Source organism: Patella vulgata, chromosome 4 (assembly GCF_932274485.2).
Source record: "Patella vulgata chromosome 4, xgPatVulg1.2, whole genome shotgun sequence".
In the NCBI taxonomy this organism is placed as follows: domain Eukaryota; kingdom Metazoa; phylum Mollusca; class Gastropoda; family Patellidae; genus Patella; species Patella vulgata.
In genome coordinates, this window is record NC_065882.2 from 59,277,665 (window position 1) to 59,300,454 (window position 22,790).

Genomic DNA, 22,790 nt, shown 5'->3' on the forward strand with positions numbered 1-22,790 from the left:
ATTAAAGGGTTACAGTACGAAGGTTAATAAACGGCTTATTAAAATCCAGTCACAACTCTTTACTTAGTCTAAAAATTGATTTTACTTGCACAAAGAGATAGGTTAGGGGTTAGAGATTTAGATATTGGCTTTGGGTAAAAGCAGTTTTGATTACATATCATAAATTAGCATTCACATACTGTAGATAACCTTTCCTTGGTTCACCCAAAGATTTTAATGATGCTCATTCTGAGATTAAATGTTTCTAGATAAGTTTATTCAAATATCTCTTTCTAATAATCAGTTGTAAAGCTGCCAATTCTGAACAGACTAAAACAAACATCTCCAATAACATGTACATGTATGTAGAGATAGAAAATGTTTGTAAACAATGATGAACTTCCTAAAAGTAAGATATCACAGGATATAAGATTACCCAGTAGACCTACATTGTGACATGACAATAACAACATTCTAGTATTACACTTCCAAATCTAATATTCCCATATATAGTCCAATTCGTATAATTCTATCCAATTTGTCTATTAGACTTGCAGTTTAACAATTTGCATGTTTATATATTATGTGGATCGATTTTAGTCTCGTATAACATTGTCAATAGATTTACTCTTTGTTTATTTTGAGAATATTACATACATACAGTGTATGTATACTGCATTATGCATACTTATCTTGTTAATACATGTACATGACCAGTTTAACAATTTTACAAGATACAAATCAGTGATTGACAAGTTGTCACATTCCATTATTTCAGCAGTACTACATGTAGGCTTACTTGTAATAATTACTGTATATTCCATTCTCTGATTAAAGACTAATAGGTTTGTTTTGTGATGTTATGGGTTGATCTATGTTTCTACATGTATGTCCAAATACAGAAACCAATATGTATGTATACATACTAAACTGGCTTCAGGTTGTTTTTTTTCCTGAATTGAATGTTTAATACCATCAATAACAGATCATCGATTGCAAGAATTAATTTTGACTTTAAAATTTAAGATAATATGTGCTCCATTAAAGCCATTTGTGCTTCATTTGAATTTTTCAGAAAATATCAACTTTTCTATTTTCAATCAACACTAAAATGTACTCAAATTGATCAACAGAATATAATCTCACGGCTTGGATACAATCAGATCAAAAAGAGGTCCAGCAAAATATTGTAGCTAAGATTACAGCCCTGTTAGCGCTGCTGGCTTTTTGTCCCTATCCTGTTTATATATTGTCTGTAGAAATTGACAAATTTTGACAAATTTTCATTTCATCATCTACGTAAATACTGAACAGAATTGAACCATTTTCGACAGATATATTCCTTTTAGAGATTTAACTTTCACAATTTTATAGTTTACAAGGGATTGCTCAATTGAAGTTTAATTGTACAGTTCAGTATTTCACCATCACCTACATAAATAATAAATAAAGATTAACAAAACACTAAGTTATGAATATATGATCATTTCTCTTTATGATCAACTTACATAAAGTTTTAATATTAGTTTTACACATCAGCTACCAGAAGTATACTGACATTCAATAACAGAAATGAATTCATTAGAACATGCTGTGAAACACTAACTCCAGAATAATTCTACTCTGATATAATAAAACTACTGGAATAATTTATACATTATACAAAACAGTTTTCATAATGAGTCATTAACATTTCCAATGTTAACTTGTAGGATACGTTTTTATGGTGTTTTAAACAAGCAAGAAAGGTGACCTTAATCACTGGTAAATAACAACTAGTTGGCACAGTTGCTGTGAAATTCTGACATGAAATTCGAAAACATCATTTCAGCATTAAAAAACATAGCCATGATTAATTAGACATGTGTTGAGTTTAATTGAATAATAAATATAACAGTTGATTTCACTTGAATGATAATGTATACAGTAGTTTTAACTCAAGTCACTGATCATAAATATACTGAGTAATATAAGCCTTACTTGAGGAAAAGACAGCTGCATCAAGTTGAACATTAATCGTCTCATTCTAATAGAATAGTAAATACAGGCGTTGTGCTACATACATTACAACTGTTGTGAACTGTTTACTTAATACATTAGGCTTGAAACTCAGTATTTATGTTCATAATCTTTATGGTGTGCTTGTTGTTATGAAATAAAACTTCTGTTATCATCATATACTTATTGTTTTTCATCTTCACAAATATACAGAAAAGTGCATCTGTAGGTTCTCCATCAAAAGGCCCCATTGTCTCTGATGTTGTTGGCTTGGCTGATTTCCCTGTGTTCATCAGTGAATGACATCTATATTACAGTTAATTTACAGGCGATTCATGTAGATGAACCAGTATATGACCATATTTAAAAGAACCAATATTTGTTCTTCTATATTCCTTCTAAATTGTGCAGGGTAATGCATGTACATGTATGGGCAATTCCCATTACAGATTACTGTCATTTTGATGAGGTTCCCTAAATGATGTGCAGGTGGTTGATTAGTTGATAACACATGTAGGTACATGCACATATTCAAGAATAACATAACCCTAATTCTTCAATAATTAAAAAAAAATGTGTTTAATATGAAAATAATGAAGATAGTAAATATATGGAATAAATGCAACAAACAACACAAAGCCCTACTAGTTATTCATACATGATTTATAAATTTATATAGATAGCATCTACTAAATCTAAAATAACTTGTGTCAAGCCATGAACATTTCACAGATATTTTCATCTTGGCTGGACCATGTTTCAGCTCAGACAATATGAGAGACTGCTAACAGTGCTAAACCTCAGATAATGCCATTATACATAGACAGACGGTCATTTGTATTGATACAACAGTAGACTTGTTTACTAAGTTGTGTAGTATTGAACACCAAGCCTTAAATGCTTGAAGAGGTTTTGGAGACCAACTGGGAAGTGGTTTTTTTAACCAGGAGGTGAATTCAGTTCAATCTTTAAATGAGAATTTTAACATACATTTAATGTTGGCATGGAACCAAGACCTAAAATTTCAACATTCTGACAGTTTAGTCATTAGGCAGATTTGAAAGTTTTGTTAGTTCTCACAGAACAGGTGCCAAGTTTAGGTGGAGATTAAATCAAGCGAAGTATTAGTTAATTTAATGTTTAAAAGTTATGATTCTGTATTCTCTTAACAGTTATGGGTGGTACAGTGTATGGTAAGAAAAACAGTTGAGTAAACTTCCAGATTTTGCATTTCCCATTAAAATAATTGCTAGATTTGCTAAAAGAGCAAGTATACGAAACTCACCATGTCATCAGATGGCTTAGATATTGAATGGTTTAGATTGCTACAATAAAACTAAGTCTTGATTATCCATTTTATTATCAAATTATTAAATGTTGTGTTGTCGAGTGAAAATGTCGCACTGTCGGGTTAGAACCCTCTCGCCATTTAATAATTTAATAATAAAATGGATAATCAAGGTTATATTATTGTAGCAATGACACTTGATGCTATCTGGTAAAAACTTCAAACACTCTTATCCCAAGAATGGTCAGCCTTTTATCTAAATCTTACATAATACATCTTTATCAGGTTAGATAACTCATTTAAGGAATTTGATCAAGAGGATCATTACCACTATAATTTCATCATATATACATGTATAGACAGACATTGTAATCCAGGCATTAACACGGCATGGCATTTAGGGACTGACGACCAACCCCACCGTGAAACTAAAACGTTGGTATTTCATTGAAAAAGTATCACAAAGCTTCACATAGTTTTCCTCATATTGGCTGAACATCAGCATACAGTCGGGAGGAACATGAAGCAGCTCTGTATTTAAATCAAACAATTAATACATAAAAAAAATATAACAGGCGGCTAATAAAAAAGACCCTTGTGTACATGTAGTCTGAACAAAATTGTTATGTAAAGCCTTGTAAGAGTTAATATTAAGTTTTATTTTTCTTTACATCAAAGTCAACCGAAGAAAAACGTCATTCAATTAGACACAAACTTCCGAATTTATCATCCAATACTAACTTTGATTCAATTGGTAAAAACAAACAGTGTCACAGCACATGTACATGTATGTGCTAAATTCAATCTGTTCCAGTCAAAAAAACAAGATTTTATTTATCTAGGATTCATTAACCTGTGAAATGCCCTTCACAAAGATTCTAGTATAAATATAGGACTACTTGTACATTGTGTGTCTAGTGCACGGGTAAAATGAGTAATAAAATTAGACTTAAAATAAAGACAAGAGCTTAGTCAGAGCATCTCAACGTACTTACTCAAAATCCAGTGAAACTAAAGAAATTTAACCTTTAAATGTGCTCTGTACATAAACTTAGAAAACACAGGAAAACTGAAAAGCAAAACACAGACCATACAAATCTTTTTTTGAACATCAATGTACATGTATGCAGTGCCAACTGCTCAACACTACATGTACGTAACAATCTAAATGTCAAATATCACACTGAAGCTGTTAGTTTCTTCCTCCTAACATTTTAGCACCGATGATCTCGTTACAGCCACTGAAAGAATGGAATACCCCTGAAAAAGTCTGAGCAAAAATTGTATTTGAAATTAAATGGGAGTTAACGTCCTTCTTTTTTGCACCAACTGAGCTAATGAAGACGGCCTAAGCAAGATGGAAAAGAAGATAAATGTATAGATAGTATTAATAGTAATATAACATTACAATATTTAATTTAATCTCATTTATTTGTCACTAAAACCATACATACATGTATGTACAAGAGGGGCTTGCAATATGGGTAAAATGTATTTTTAAATGTTTCAAAACATCTTTTCCCAATCTATCTCTGAAGATGAGAATTGATAGATGATCAAAGAGGAATAGGTACGTTGTAGATAAATAAAGACCAGGTGTAAACGTTAACATGGTTTTTGTTCTTCTAGGTTCTTGTCTATAAACAATACATGTACCAACACAAGATAAAAACAAGCTCAACAACCTATAGGTCAACTACATGTATACTCTTTAACCAATATGTCTGTTACTGTCAATATCTTCACCTACAGTATGTAGTTTCTAACACTATAATATGTTCATTATGGGCTAGTACTGAAGAAGATATTATTTGGGGAAAACTTGTGAAACAAGCGATTGTCCATGCAAAATACCCCAACATTTTACAAGAGATGGACAGAGAACAAGCTCAAAAAAAGAAGCGATTTTTCGTACAATCAGGGGCCATAATTCAAACTCAATCACCATTATGGTGTAACGCTGATACATTTAAACGGTTTTGTAAATCATACATTTCAAGTTTCATCTAAATCGGATAGAAATTGTGACCTCTAGAGTGTCCACAAGCTAAAATCATGATTTTACGTACAATCAGGGGCTGTAATCCATGTCAACATCGAAATGAACTGAGATCATTTGGAGATAAACCTATATTTCAAGTTTCGTCAAAATCGGATAAAAATTGGGACCTGTAGAGTGTCCACAAACATAATATCTACTGTTTTTGTTTTTTTAGAAATTAAAAATTAGTTTATATCAAAAATATGATCAACACTTATTTTGGTCATTTTGGATAAAAGATGACATAGATAATATTTGTATCTATTACATAAATGATATATAATTTGTAATAAGTCAATCTATAAAGACCTGTTTATGCTGTGTACACATATTGAAGGTTGACAAAGGTCTAAAATTAAGTACAATTTTAATTAACAAATCATGGACTGAAACTCTAAAAAACACATTCTCTTCTGTCCATTATTTAAATATTTTGTAGTTCTTTAAATGTGACAGTGTAAGGTGGCTCTTCAAAAAAAATAAAAGCTTGAAAAACAAATTACACATATTTATTTTCCCATCTGTATCTCATATTCAAAGTGTTTACTTCACTTTGTAATCATATCAAATGTTGGAGAAGAAAGGGGGATTTGGACTATCTTTGAGGTTCCTTATCATCTCTTTCTAAACATTATCTACGAATACTGGTTTCATTAAAAGGAACAACATGGCTGAATAATGTCAAAATAGCATTTAAAGACCATACACAATATATAGAAACTTTATATAAAAAAGGTCCAAAAATTATTCAAAATATTCAATACTATGCAATAATTTTGCCATTTTTGTGCGTACAATCATGATACAGATCAAACAAAGAGAGCCTTGTTGAAATGGGATAGAGAGAGAAATGGGGTTTAACGTCCACTTGACACAAACTAGGTCATTTCGGGACTAACACATGGTAAGGGTCTTTAGCAGTGGGAGGAAACCGGAGGACACTGAGAAAACCCACGAGGTTGGACAGGCGACCCTACCCCTTGTCATGTACAACCGGGGAATCAAAACCCCGCCAGTTGACTCAATAGTCAATGACAGGCCGTATGATACAGCGCGCGAGTGCTAACCATTCGGCCATCCATCCCCTCTGTTGAAATGGGATGGTACATGTACATGTATAGTGTTGTCATTTTTGTCCGTCTGGCCTGACTAAAGGTTAAAGTTATTATCCATTTGACTAGAAATTTATATAAACAGAGGTTACAAACTTGTATGGTTATGAGATACAAATGACTATAGATTTTGAACGATTTCCGATAATCATCAATTTGAAAATTTTGTGGACGCTCCAGCAGTTAACATTAACATCCAATTAACTTAAAACCCCTTCATCAATTTCTGATAATCAGTTAGAGTTATTGTCCTTGACCGTACTGACAATTCTTGTGGACACACTAGAAGATAAAGTTATACTGGCCTTTTGACATGGTACAATGTACTAGTGTTTCCACCAAGGAAAAAATCTACTGGTGATTGTACCTTTAAAATAGCATTAAACCACATGCAAGCACTTCCACTGACAAGATTGCCCATTATGAGATGGGTTTTGGTAAGACTTTAAAGGAATTGTAATTTTTAAATGTGCATCAAAAGAGCTTTGCCATTTTCTTGAGGTGGACTTCAGGATACATTTGGTGTCACCCCCACAAAATTCCATAACCCACCCATAGTCTTATGGTATTACATGTAAATCTTTACTGACTGACCTATAATGTATTTGCACTGTATTGTATTTGTATAGGTCATGACTACTAACTAGTACTAACAATATAGAATAGGTCATGTTTTCTACTAAACAATAGCTTGTGAAGGAATAAAGAATTATTATGTGTTAGAAAAGGAAATATGAATGCCATGTGCAATAATAACACTACTATTTACTGTTTATTGTTATGTACATGTAAGTACAGTTTGTACATGTTACATTTTATTTTATGCTTTATTTTCCTTTATATTGCCTTTCATCCAATTGTTCTCTGTATCAAGGATAAACAATATACAATACATCCTCTATTTGCACATGTCATAAAATCCAATGGTCTGGGTGTTTTCAACGAATTGTATTTTGACATCACAGTATACATTTGTAGTATACATGTACATGTATCTATATGCAGGCAAATACATTATGTTCTTATACATGTATGTATGTATATGTACATTATCTAAAGGATACACCTACATGTTTAGCCATATTTCCTGAACAGTTGAATCCTGTAGAGTTATTACCGGTATTTTCTGAGTTATGGTGAATTATAGTCAGCTTGGAGAGTGGAGATAAGAAATACCCAATACATTATGCATTTAGTTACCATACCCAAGAGTTGTTTACATTAATTTATACAGCACATCGTATATATGCATTTAGCCTACTAAAATCTCCACTGGCTTCCTATTGATAAGCTAAGCAGATTGAATTTAAAGGAGCTAAATCGCTAATATCCGTGACCTAGAAATTGACACAAATGGGTCGCAATGCATATAATAATGTAATCCCAATTTACATTCAATCGTTTCTGTTTTTACTCTGATTTCAAATCAATTATGTTTGGCGAAATATGCCATCTCTAGCATCTGGTTATTCCAGTCCACACCAATAGTATTTATTAATTGCCCCTGCTCTCCAGATAAGAATATGAGGTCACCGTTTGACATGACTTATGCAATATGTCTAGCCTTGTTCTTCGAGTTCCTTGTTACAAATGGTGAGCATAGCTAAAAGACATTATGGTTCACGATTCGGGTACCAATGGTAAAATGTTTATTTTGTCTTAAACATTGGATATCAGAAGCCCATCTTTTCCCGGTAATATCACAACTTCATTGTTGATTTAAATTGACAAATAATTCGTGTTTTCAATGTCAAAGACTTTGGATGATATTGAGTTAGAGACTTAGTTAATTTAAAATCCTCACCCAGCCTTATATTAGTGCTGGGTATTACCACTGCAGTCACGATACAATGCGCATTGTGATTCAGGTACTACGATACAATATGTTCAGTCCTGCCGATGTCGTAGAAATAAAATTGTTTCATATCACAATATTGATGTGGATCAAAATAAGGACCAAAACAATTTAAGAGTGGATAATGTGGGACCTGTATAATTAAGAGTGACAGGTTACTTACTGAAGTGACAAAAAACATAAAAAATTATCGTGAAAAATCGATCTAGTTTTGCGATTCAATAGCAAATCGTGAGAAGGGGAATCATGATACATCGATTCAATGATATATTGTGCCAACACTACCTTGCACAGGCCTACATACATAGTCTTAGACAACTGGTCACCTACATGACATCTACATGTACAATTGTACATCCATCATGTACTCTAACAACCTGATATGCTGAATCTTGAAACTCGAGATCATCTAATAACGTCTTCTAGGAACACCAAAACCCAGTGTAAAAAAATTGGAAACAGAGCCCTTTAAAACTCTGCGCCACATCTATGGAATTAACTACATACAGCAATCAAAATCTGCAGAAATTATTAAGTCCAGCCTTAAAACGCACCTGTTCAAGATTGTATCTTCTAGTCAATAACCAATTTGATAATGACAATGTTTATAACAACTTTCATTATCAATTTTAAGCTACATGTACATGTATATTATGATGATGAATACAAGTATCCCTCAATTTACATCATCAATGAGAAGTGAAATTATAAATATAAACAGTACCAGTAGTATCTATTATTGCAAAATTACATGTTCATGTTATGGCCTGCTTTATTATAATAAATTATATAAGCTTATAGTACATCATGTACGTGTACTCTGAGTTTATTTTATTAACTACTACATGTAGATGTACAGTATATTCAGAGTATATGAAATATTGTCAATAACTGTCCCATAAACATGAAATATACTCTACATGTAGGTTGATGGAGATACACAAAAAACTTTTTAATCTGATGTGTGATACAAGTTTGATACTACAGTGCATGAACATGTACAGTACACTTCAAACGGAAGTACTAAATTTAGTGTAGTGTATAGATTAGTGTATAGGTTAACTTAATGTACCAGTAGTGGTTTACCCACAGTTCCGTGCATGGCACGCCAAGAAGTCGATGTAAGTTGTAACAGACTGTTTCATTGGCATATCCCTCACTTCAACCAAAACTACGGTAATATAACAACTTTTCCATATCCTAGTGTAGTAAAGACAAGTAAAACGAAATTTTGAACTATAAAAAATGAAATAAAATAGGATCTGTGTTTTAATCAGATCGTGAGAAAAGAAAAGGAAAATAAAATGGGGTTTAACATCCTACTGTTGTGCTACGACTGGGCTAATGAAAATGGACATACATACAGTGTGCTAAGAGGGGAAACTTTGCCTGGACAACAGCACTATGACCTACGCTTATTGATTTCCAACCATGTGGAAAATCCCAATGAACTTTCTCGGCAAGCACAGGGATCGAACACGGGACCTCCAAGTTAGTGAGCCTACGTCGAACGCTCTGAGCCACCTTGGCTTCCTTAGAAAAGGAAGCATTTTTAAATTTAAAGTAAAAAAGGATACTGTTTAGTATTGAAATTGTGTAGATTTGTACATGTAATCCGGCTTACAATATGCCTGACCTAATAACTAGTACAGAAGCATATGATATTCATTAATGTTCGAAACACTGTACAATACAATGTATTCCCAAAGACTGAAGTAAATAACATACATTTCATAATAAAAATATATTCTATAAGCTTAGTATTTTAGTACATTTTATTTCAAGTAGAACAAAACTGGATAAAAGTATCACCGAAAATTTTTGGTCTTGTTTATTAAATATCGGTAGTTAATTTTATCTGGTTTACCTGGGAACACCCAGGTTTTATGTGTTTTTACTACATGTACATGTATTTAAAAGCCCAAAGCTGTCAAACGAGGACAAATGCATTTTTATAACATAAACATTTTCACAAACTAAATAAATTTGGATCCTTTCTTATCAGAGATCTGAGAAGTTACAGACTCAAAGCATATATTTGAAGACATTGAATTGGAGAAATGCCCAAATGATGCACTTTATAAATAGTTAAATCTATAAGGCAGATTTGACATTGTAAGATGAGCACTGTTAAGTAATAGGGAAAAGGTTACATGATTTACAAGCTTGTACCTATCCATTCAACTATAGTTTATTTTATTTGATTATCAACATAAGCTATAAATTAGTATAAGGCCTACAGTCTAATTATCCCTTCAGTGTAATAGTCAAGAAATTGCACCTCCTTTTACAACCCAGTAGGGGATCCAAGCAGTAAGTTATAATACAAATTACTACCCACACCTAATTTTAAACAAGAACGAACTCATAAATCTGCAAAGTAACACCTCATTTTTTTATCGCTTTTCCAGCAACATGACTTCATGTAGTCTTCGTGATTACTGAACATATACAGTTACTGACTCATCATGAACCATTTTGACAGCACTGAGGTTACACAGAAACTGTTGTTACATGACTCCACAAACATTCATACTTGGTAATATTATTGTTAAACATGTAGACTAATAGTAATACTTTTATTATTGTCAACATGTAAACAACAAAAGACAATAAGTCTAGACATGAGCTTACTTTCAATCTAGATCAAGTAGATAGTGGTTGCAAAGCATATTATCATAATTATTCTACAGACTCTTGGATTCTAATCTACTCCATGACACACTAATACATTGAAGGTAAATAATACCTTACCCTATTCCTGGGTGTTGTGTTACATTTGGCCTCGCTGTAAGCATAGCTAAATTGTCCATTTTCCTTTGTGCCAGTACTGGCTGGAATGGAAGCCATCTCCCTCTTAGACATGGTATTAAAGTCTCCTTGAGGTATTGGGTCAGATATTTCTGGTCTAAAACACAGTTCGTCAGTGCTGCTAAATTTCTCCTCTCCATTTTTCCTCATATCCTGTCGACTTTTAAGCGAATAAGAGTGATTGGCACCCATTATCCGCGTGGTGTCGGAACCAACTGAATTTCCATTGTCAAAATTCCGTAAATGACAAGTGGTCTCAGCTTCACCCGGATTTTTCGGTCCTTTTCTGTTTACTGGCGAAATTTGACATAATTTAGCATTTTTAGCATGAACTATTTCCACTTGTTTTGGAGCTTGAAACTGGTAAACATCCGTATAATTTGTATCTTTGTCAAAATTGGCGTGGTCTACTAGCACAGTGTCACCCGATGTGTAAGCGTTTGAAGTGTCTATCTTGCTACTTTCGATCGATAAACAGGCAAATGTATTTTGGTCCATGTTTTCAATTTTTTCTCATTCTCGGGCTGACAGGAATACTAAAGTTTCATTGGTTGATATTCAGACACCACGTGGTTTCTATTTACTCCCTTCTCATTGAACTGTTGCCAGTGGCACGTGCGTGGGTGCGAAATCATTTTGCTTTCTCCACATTCAATTTTTAATATTTTCCCCAAGTTAGATTTATATAAGAATGCTGAAAAATTTACATGACACATGAAGTTTAGTTTTCTCAGTTGCCAGATCGTTAACATAAATTTCAAAGTGAAAAATACGGGTACTGTTATTATTGTGTTCTTTTAATTCTTTAGCACATCTGCCATCTGGATCCTAGTCCTATAAAGAATCGGGCATCTCATACGAAAAATTAATTATATTATTACTATGTGTATCCAAAGGTGATAAAGATGGCGATGTAAAATCATTAGAAACCAACTGATCCATGTAAAGAAATTTAGACAAAACCCATTTTTTTAATTATAAAAAGCGTGCTTTTATTTATGACCTTAAAAACGGCCTTGCAAAACCACTAATTATTGCATTAAAAAATTTGGAATAGAAAATTTAAGGAACAGTTAAACAACCGATCTGAATTTTTCGATAAAACAGTAATTTTAATTAAAATTGCTTTGGATTTGGGAGAGTTTTCTTAGATCAAACAAGAATTATCGTGAGTTATAAATTTGGCAAGCAAGATTACCGCATGATTATAGGAGTTGTCTCCCCTCTTCTAGTTTACAAAGTCATTTCATTCATACTGTATTACTAAGACGCAATGAAAACGCCCCACTTTCATAAATAGGTGATTATAAAGGGGCTATACATGCCATGGAACATCAACTTTATACCGAGAAAACAAGTTCCGGAGGGGGGGGGGGGCTAGCCATAACGGTGGCATTTTTTGATTAGAGAGGTATGCCACAATGCACCACATCTCGCCGGTTTTTTCAAAATTTTCCCGTCCTAGGAACCCCCACCCCACAACAAGCGTCAATCCCTTAAAATGCCCTGAGCTGGAATGCACAGATCATGACAGAACTTGGCAAGGGTGTTTTCACGATCATGTAACGGGAGCACTACAGATCAATTCTTGCAATCACAAAAAAATTGAATTCGACAGAATGATAACATTGAATCGTGGTTTTATGTTGTATCAAATGTGCTACAGCCCCAACAGTTCTGAGGAAGATATAACGGTATGCTAATTATATGATTCACACCAAGTCTTGGGTACCAGAGTCGTGGTCCGACGGTTTGGATGCCAGCACACCAACATCCTGAGACTGTTCGATCGTTTCCTGCAGACGAGGTCTAGTAGAAATCGACCAATTGGACGGCAACAGATGACAGCGCCTCAACAAGACATGCACATTATTACATCATTCTGCAGGATTGCATGCTGCCAACTTGTTGCCTGTAAGGATGCCTGGTTGTAAACATGTCCAGCCAGTAATGGTGCGAGAAACTTCCTTACTCCATAACCGAGCCTCTACCGCACGGAACGGTTGGTCTGATGTCCCAGGGCGTATAGCCCCTTTTCTGTGGCTCCACACACTAATTCGTCCATTTACAGACAGGAGCAGAAACCTGCTTTCATTCGACCGATGGACTGTACCAAACGACTGCAGATTCCAGTCCCGTCTATCTAAATACCGAGGCAGACGTAGTCTCTGTTGACCATCTATCCGTACGGAACGGTTGGTCTGATATCCCAGGACGTATAGCTCCTTTTCTGTGTCTCTACACACTAATCCGTCCATTTACAGACAGGACCAGACACCTGCTTTCATCCGACCGATGGACTGTACCAAACGACTGCAGATTCCAACCCCGTCTATCTAAATACCGAGGCAGACGTAGTCTCTGTTGACCACCTATCCGATGGCCCTTCTGGGATCAATTCCTGCTGTTTTCAGGCGGCCTAGCTACGACCTTAATTAATGTTGAGAATGGGTTACCATTGAGTATGAACTCGCTGCAAACGGCTAACTTTGTACTAGATCGCCCGGAACGCGGAAGTCCTTCACAGCATCAGTTTGTCCATGTTTCTGAACCAGACGGCTGGTCACTGTGTGATGGAAGTGCAGTAAAGTTGACGGCCAATAACTTTAAAGTAAATTCCCGCCGCGTGCTTACCGTTTATCTGCCATCTGTGCGCTTCTGACAATCACCTTCGCACCATGTTTACAGACAATGTGTCGATAATGCAAAAAACCTACGTTAAAGATGCTATATAACCTATCTAAGTCAGTGTACATACTTAATTATGAAAATAGTGAAGGTGCCATATGCTTTGTGTTGGAGCACGGCAGTCACTGTCGAATATCATTATTGTTGCAGGTTTCATATGCTTTGTGTTGGAGTACTGCAGTCACTGTGGAATACCATTATTGTTGCTGGCGCCATATGCTTTGTGTTGGAGCACTGCAGTCACGGTGGAATACCATTATTGTTGCAGGCGCCATATGCTTTGTGTTGGAGCACTGTAGTCACGGTGGAATACCATTATTGTTGCAGGCGCCATATGCTTTGTGTTGGAGCACTGCAGTCACGGTGGAATATCATTATTGTTCCAGGTGTCATATGCTTTGTGTTGGAGCACTGCAGTCACGGTGGAATACCATTATTGTTCCATGTGTCATATGCTTTGTGTTGGAGCACTACAGTCACTGCAATCATTATTCTTAAAATCATCTTTGAAAGTTACAATTTCATATTTTCTAAGAAAGTCAAAACATAATTATTTCTATGTCTTTTGCTCAATAGGTTGTCAACTCACTATTACACGATCATAGGTGTCATTCTCACACTTAAAACTCATTTACACCGGATATAATAACACAATTACCTCCCTTGTTTTCTATTCTGCACCATGGAGTAGCTATCCTCAAACGTTTGAATTTGAAGAGGAAAATGATATTTTTGCCAATTTCTAAACTGGCAATAGTGAATTATAGGATTAATAGGATTAATGTTTAACAAGGTAGGACTGTTTATAGATACCATCTATTTTAAGGCTTTATTTTAATAAATTTTAAAAATATAACGTAAAAATATGAAATTGCTACTTTAAAATATGAAATTCAAAAGGATTGAGACATACTTTCGTTCATTTTGTCAAGCGGTGCTTACCTTTTTTCAGGGAGATAAAACAAATGCTGGAAGAAATGTTATATTATTATGCATGGTGCGTCACAGAATACGGATATATAATAGACCGCAGTCAATATAATGTGTTATCCTAATGCAATAAAGTAATTAATCCACATACCGGTAAATCAAAACAGAATCCAAAATCTCGTCGTTACGGTAAATATGGTTTTAGATAAAGAGCTGATCGTTATTGCTATAATAGTTTACAACGAAAATAAAATATATTGAAGAATAGCGTAGTCTTGGTTTTCATTGATGCCGTTGTTACGAAAATAAACAAAGCCTCGATCCTGTTTCAATACGTTCAAAATCACAACCATCCGGTGGTCTAGAGAGTTGAATAAATGTCTAATTAATAATTTATATAACATTTGAGTCCAAAAGAAAGATCTGCAGCAGGCAGATTTTATTTTTTTAACTCTTGCACAATCCATTCTTAGGTCATGTTTTTATCTTCTATTTTTAAAAATGTTGGTATCTTTGAAAAAACTGAAGTCGCACATTTGATATTTGGCCACCCTGGTCTAGTTGATATATATTCAGATTTCAGTAATTGTGACAAGTCTGCTACTAGCCGTTATAATATGCAAACAGATTCATATTGCGACGTTAAAACAATCTCACATTGTCCAAACAAACTTTTCTTCAGTAATACACATATGTTTACTTCCTCATTCGTAAAAATACCATGGCGCAGTCTATATAAACATTAGATAAAACATACCAGCCTTACCTTCAATTGCGTTTACATAAACCGCTTACAATCTGATGTTTCAACTAGAAGTTTGAGTTCTGCATAATACAAATATTAGTTTGGCATTTTTTTGATTGATGGTCGACACTCATCATCAGTCTATTAACATCACGGGCGACTAAGCATGTCACCTATCAAAATGTAGACCATATCGAAGGCTACTATTATCATAAAGGAGAGAAGAATATTATTTCTATATACGAACCCCTGCAGGTATTGAATGAATAATAATGAATAATGTGAACGTTTTAAGTCAATGGTATAGGTGTATTATCACCTTAAACATGTTCGCTTATGACTGAACAGGATCTTCAATTTCAATCCTTTAACTGACGTTACATATTCACTGTGCAACTGTAGTAATTTTTGTTGTATCACTGATTAGTTAGATCAGTATTAAATTCAGCTACCGACGATGAACCTTTTATATCTCACATATATATTTCTTTTAGCCCCATGCGCCATTTGAATTTGTCGCTAAAATATCAAATTTCTCACGGCTTAATCAACGCTAATATGTACTCCGATTGATTATTTAATTAAGAAAACAAAATCAAAATACCAACGCTAGATAATGTACCGGCTTGGATTCCATCAAACTTAATAAGGGTATATCAATAAATTTTCGCGGACAACAAAATGACGGTGGGGTATTGCATTATAGCAAGCGGCATAGATCGAGAAATTTCATATCTTTTTAAATACTGAGCGGAATTTAACTATATTAGGACTGCATGATATTCATAGAGATTCATCTTTCACAATATTGTAGTTTGCAAATGATTCACCCTTGGCGCTAAACTGACGAATCTGGACTTTAAAGGAAACTTACATTTTTCTTCATTGTTTCATCAATGAACTCCAGCTTTTGTAATTTTTTTTTTATTTTTTTTTTTTCATTGGCCGGCCTTTGCATTTTTTATTTTATTTTTTTCAGACAGCACACGTGGGGCAGAGACAAACCAAACCAATAGTTCGACCCTGGTGTTGGCCGAGGAAAAGTTCCTCGGATATCCATCGCTGTCTGGTTTAACATTGTCAGTGGTGCAAGATGGAAACAAAAACCTAGGTCCCGTATACCACTGGCATTACGTTAAAGAGCATTTAATGGCTGGAAAGAGTAATCCGTAGCGACCCGCTGTCCGGGTAAGATTTCCAAAATGGCATACTTCATTAGCCTGTTTGGTGCAGCAACTTGTAGCGTTAACCTCGATTTTTCATTCGTTTACATTCTCCTTATTGACAAAATCTATACTGATTAATGATAACCCAGCCCATGTTATCTGGGAAATATTGATATCAGTGAACAACAGGATGCATGAAGTCCACGCAATACGCGTTATCTTATCAATATGCAACTTTCATATTTAAAGGGGGCATCTGGTATGAACTGGGCCCTTTTCACGAAAACTTAAACTAAGTTACAACCGAAATTTTAAGAAATACTGCAACTTCATTGGATAAGCCAATCGAATTGCAGTATTTCTTAAAATTTCGATTGTATCTTAGTTTAAGTTTTCGTGAATAAGGGCCCTGGTTTAGAACGATGTCAAAGAAATGAAATGAAATGGGGTTTAACGTCCTACTGTTCTGCCCCTAACCTGAGCTAATGAAGACGGGCATACGGCATACAGTGTGCTATGAGGGACATTTTGCCCAGGCAGCGGCGCTACGGCCTGCTCTTATATCGAATTCCAACTGCCAGGGACCTTTACGTGCACGCCCATGTGTACATGGGACCTCGGTTTTTCGTCCCATCCGAACGACAGCTGTCCTTGTCAGGCCTCCATCTAGCTACGAGAACGTAACTAAAAACGCTGAGATATACTGATGTGCTTGTTTTTAGCTACGATTGGATGCCTTTAGTCCCAAGTGGCAAACTCAATTTCTTTATTAATGTATGTACTTAGTACACATACGCAGTCCAATCTACTGAAACAACATTCATGTATCAGCAAATATTGACAATAAAGTAAATCAAGCGTTGTTTTGATCAAAATTGATTCGGGCGTTCATAATTACGCCGTAATACCTACTGCGCAACTCTGATCAGATGGGTACTTTGATTGGCTATTGCACACGAGGCCCCGCCTTTATGTGTGTACAGACGTAAATTTAAAATGTCGGAAAAAGCGATCTACTGTCGCTTTGATTTAAAAAGGGGGGATTTGTACCCGTTTCAGGTAGGATTATATGCTTAATTGCAGTTGGGTGTGGCAGAAATATTATAAATAACAATAACCAATTGTTGTTTTGATTTAAAATATTGTCAATTTGTTTACAAATGCCGGGTGCGAATCGCTCCCGCATGTGCTACTTTGAAGGCAATGGCCTCATTTCTTTTCTCGAAACACGGAGGGTTGAAAGATTAACGTTTGTTATCTAGCCTCCATCCTGCATCACTGAAAAGGGGAAACCACGCCGGAAAATCTGACTGAACTTTCTCGGCCAATGCAGGGATCGAACACCCGACCTCCAGGCTAGCGAGCTAGCGTCTTACTCACTTAATTTAGCCGCGTGATCCCCCGATGTCAAAGAAGAATGAGTTATAAATCTAGATTAAAACCGCCAATAAAATTGCAAAATATAAATATAGATATTCAGCAAGCTATGTAGGTTATAATAGGAGATACCACAAGTACAATGGTCAAACAAACTGTTAAAGATACATTCCCGTTTACAAACTGGGTGATTTGAAGATATATTTGGCCTAAAAACATATTCAAACTAATTAATTTATCATAAATTTGCTTCAAATCCTTCTCAAAACAATGTAATTGTCAAGGAATACCCTGGCTATAAAAAATCGATCAAAAGAGGTCATGTTTGTGTCACGTGACTTAGGGGTGCGAAGTCGGAGAAGAATTCATTGCATAAACAAGACGATGTTGTCTTTAATCGCTGACTATTTATTACAAATATCTAATCCTTATTAAATTCCTAATTATTCCTAATCGCCGGGCTGTCGATTAGGGGAACCCTGACATTTTTGTCCTGTATACGCTCCATTGGTGTTTTTCAGGGAATCCAGTATTTTTCTAGTAAGATTGGATATCTCTACTTTCCATGTATACTCAGCCAAATTAAAAACTTGACACTCGGGATTTTTGGGACTAGATTTTTAATATTTGGTTTAAGGCAACTATTTTAGTGTTATGTTGTGCACAGACGACCTTGACATCAACAGAAAGCTAGAATACGTCTCGCCGAAAGACCTTGACATAATACTAAAATATGCAAATGACTACGAAAAAAGTCACTATAGAACCTAACAGAAGACACATTTCCAGTTACATGTGACGCCCAAACGCACCAATAGCTACCGCATGGAATGCAGGTGATGCTTGGGATCATCATGGGGGTCCAACCGAAGATTTGCACGACTCTGACTTTGAATGTTACAGTCATTGTGGCATTGAATTCCAGGGTGGAAACATCAGTTTAATTGTATTAGTGACCAGAAAACAAATTTTGATATGCGTCGACTTACCCAAAATGAAAGGTTACGTGCCCTTGGCATGCTACAGATCGGCACAACACAGGCGGTTGTGGCGCGGACGATGAATGTTTCTCAGTCTGTCATAAGCAGGCTTTGGTCCAGATACCGTGATACACAATCTGTACAGGACAGACCACGCTCAGGTCGACCAAGGGCGACAACTCAAGCCCAGGATCGATTTATCCGTACCTTGGCCTTGAGAAATCGTGTCATCACAGCAAATCAGATCAGCGCTCGTCTTCAAACAGACACTGGTGTGAGAGTGAGTGGCCAGACGATTCGGAATCGACTGCATAGGGGTCACCTTCGCGCCCGACGTCCTCGCGTGATCCCTTGTTTGAGAGATCATCACATTCAGGCAAGACGTCGTTGGTGTAGGGATCGTCAACACTGGGATAATCGACGCTGGAGCAATGTGATGTTTTCAGATGAGTCAAGGTTCACTGTTGATTTTTTGGACAGACGTAGGAGGGTGTGGCGTCGTCGAAACGAGCGCTTCCAAGACGTTAACGTCATCAGACATGATCGATTTGGGGGTGGTTCTGTTATGGTGTGGGGAGGCATCACTGTTGCTGGAAGAACGGCTTTACATGTTGTTGCAGGGCGTGTTACAGGCCAGTACTACCGGGACAACATCTTGGCAGTCCATGTACGTCATGGCCGCCGTTTCATCTTCCAGGATGACAACGCAAGATGTCACAGGGCCAGGATCGTTACAGGTTACCTCCAACAACAGAACATCACCACATTACCTTGGCCAGCACTGAGTCCCGACCTCTCCCCCATCGAGCATGTCTGGGACATGCTTGGACAGAGGTTACGTCAACGTCAACAACGTCCTGCCAATGTCCAAGAACTTGCTGCTGCGTTGCAACAGGAATGGGACAATCTGGACCAAAATGACCTTAGACGTCTCATTAGGAGTATGCCACGTCGGATCAATGCTTGTTTGGCAAACAGAGGAGGATTTACCCGTTACTGACTTGGTTGTGATGCTGTGGTAACTTTGCTGTTTGACCCCGGGTATCATTTTACCCTTATAATGGTCAGTCTGTGCCTTACTTAGTCTAACGATCATTTGGAATAAATCGATGAATGTGAACTTCATTTCATTTTGTCATTTGTTTCTTCGTCAGTTTCATTAGGTGACTTTAATAACACTTAAAAATCAAATATCCCCTACTTTTTTTGAATAGTATATTAACGATGTAGAACGCCAATGCATTCAATGCACACATTATATTGTAATACTAACAGATAAAACATGACCCACTTGAGGTATAGATTTAAAAAAAAATTCAACATTCAACTGCTTTTTTGTGGTCGACACGATCGCGGTTGAGGATTTTACAGGGGCTTTATCAACTGTACCCCAATTTTAACAATTTAAAAAAAAAAAAAATAAATATCGTGTCGAAAATAAAACCTTAAAGTTCTTAGCCTGAATATATTTACACATTGGTCGCGCATGCGATTGCATTTTTGACATAATAATAGTTGAGTCCCCAAATATTTTTATATGACTTGTTATCTTGACGTATAAATATACAATTATCGCACGTTATTGTTAGACTATGTGTAATGTACGTTTTAACAAAATGAAAAAAAAATAAAACAAAATCAAATCAACACATGCATAGTATTATGGAGCTATATAAGAGAAATAAAATGAAAGGGATTGTTTAAATTACTTACGTGCTTGGTGATATGTACGACTGTGACGTTATGTTGAGTGAAATGAGTCATAATAACGGATATCTGTTGACCAGGTTTCCGGTTGATAGCACTCTTTTAACTACATATCTACACTGTTGTATTAACATATAAACTATACAGAAAACTTTAAAGTGTTTAGTTAATATAAGTTGTTATTTTGTAGTGCCTAAAATACAAAGTGACACTGTCGTTCAAACTTTAAAAAATCAATCAAATAAAACAGAAAAAAAATGATGTTATGAAAGGATAAACAAATTCTTAAAATTTAAATTAAACTGAAACTCTCAGCAGGAGACTGGAAGTTTAAAAATCTTAACATAAATACATCGCCTACATGTTTAGTTGTAACAATATACATATCTATCTACCATGTCTAATATTTCTTAGTTTACACATCAAAATCCTACAAGACATTCATAAAAAGCTAGAAAGGGGAGAATGTTGCCTTGAGATACGATAAATGTTTTTGTTTTTTTTTTGGTTTTTTTTTTTACTTCGTGAGTGAAGGTTTTGTCAAAGAGCAAACTGTCTGATAAAGGCATATCATAATTCAGGAAAACGTGATATTCGTGTTAAAACCACATGTAATGTACCATCTGTTGGGGTTTAATAATCACAAGTGTTGTATTTACTTTGAAGACTTCTTGAATAAGCTTTTTGATACGCTCAATAATGTTGATATGCATAAAAGTCAGTCGCGGACCTACGTTTTTGGGGCCTGCAGCTTGAACTTTTATGGGGATCCTTCGCAACAAGATTTGGCTAGTCACTGTCATCTACTTTAGTGGTGTTGTTCCCTGACAGAAAAAAAAAATTACAAAACCCTTCACTGGTCTACGTCAAATGGGAACTTAATTCATTAATCCATAAGTCCTAATTCTTCTTGGGATATTTCCAGAAGACACAGCTACAGTCCAGTAGTTATTCAACCCTAAGCTTCTTATTCTATGTAGTAATCGTCCCACTATTCCAGTGGTGGACCAAATGGGTTTTTTAAAGATGCATTATGTAAGAGCTAAATTTTTACTTCAAATGTTATATTATAAATAATTAATTAGACATTTTATTCACATGACAATCAACTCTCTAGAAAATCAGAACACATTCGCCATTTAAAAATTTAACGGATAAAATGGATAATCGAGAATTTGTTTATTGTCCTAGCAGTGGTAATTGACAATCGAGACTATCTTGTCAAACCTTAAAACACTCATAACTTCGCTCAGAATAAAGTCATTTGACCGAAATTTCAATATATTTATTTTTCATTCTATAGCTTTGAACTATTAAAGCCAGAACGGTCAGCCCGTTATCTAAATTTTACATGAAATGAAATGGGGTTTAACGTCCTACTGTTCTGTTCCGAACTGGGCTAATGAAGACGGTAAATCTTACATCATGCATCTTTAAACATTGTAGATTAAACTCTTTTCTGGAGCTCCTTCCCGGATTAGGGGTCATGAAACTTAAGCTCCTTTGATTTTAAAGTAGATCCGCCACTTGGTAAAAGTAACCAACGAGAATAGAGGTTCCGTGTTTTTATCGTCCAGGATGTACTAACAACAGTGGTATTCCTTCTTGAATAGCAAAATCAGATCATAAATAAGACACCAAACCTATTTGTTATGACATCTCTTCACCAAGGAACAGTTCTAAATACACGATTTTATCACACACATTTTCCTTATTGAGTTTTAATTCTCACATTTTCAAAAATCGCTTGAATTTGTTTTATCAAATTAAATCCATTTCAAATTTTACAATCTTTTCCTTATGGTTTGTCAACCAACTTTATATTATGCCAGAAATTGTTTGTGAAATGTTTGAATATTGAGTGGTGAAATCGGAACAAACGTGTGCCAACATTTGTTAAACAATAGCACTGATTGTTTAGGGGGCCAGTAGCTATTTAGAAACGTTCTTTCTTCTATTTGGTCACGATTTGTCGCTTTTGGTTGTATTGTAAAAGCTTTGCAAACATCCCAAAATTGATCAGATTTTGTGCACTAACTCTGAATTCTGATTTTTCACGCCCAGCGTTCCAAATCAACAATCTTTTACTACTGCTCCGTCTTTATTCGCCCAG

At 35.4% G+C, this 22,790-nt stretch overlaps 1 protein-coding gene across 3 annotated transcripts in view; it reads right to left on the reverse strand.

Moving 5' to 3' along the window:
• LOC126818864 (SH2 domain-containing adapter protein B) overlaps positions 1–20,870 on the reverse strand; it is a 45,160-nt gene extending 24,290 nt beyond the window's left edge. The window contains exon 1 of one of the 3 annotated variants that reach the window (XM_050546480.1): positions 20,684–20,870. In XM_050546480.1, the coding sequence (XP_050402437.1) occupies positions 20,684–20,734 (51 nt within the window). In that variant the 5' untranslated portion in view covers positions 20,735–20,870. Of the gene's footprint in view, positions 1–11,027; positions 11,611–15,468; positions 15,871–20,683 lie in introns of those variants that run through there. The other 2 variants (XM_050546483.2, XM_050546479.2) reach the window with 2 other exon arrangements.
• Between the last annotated feature and the right edge of the window lie 1,920 nt (positions 20,871–22,790).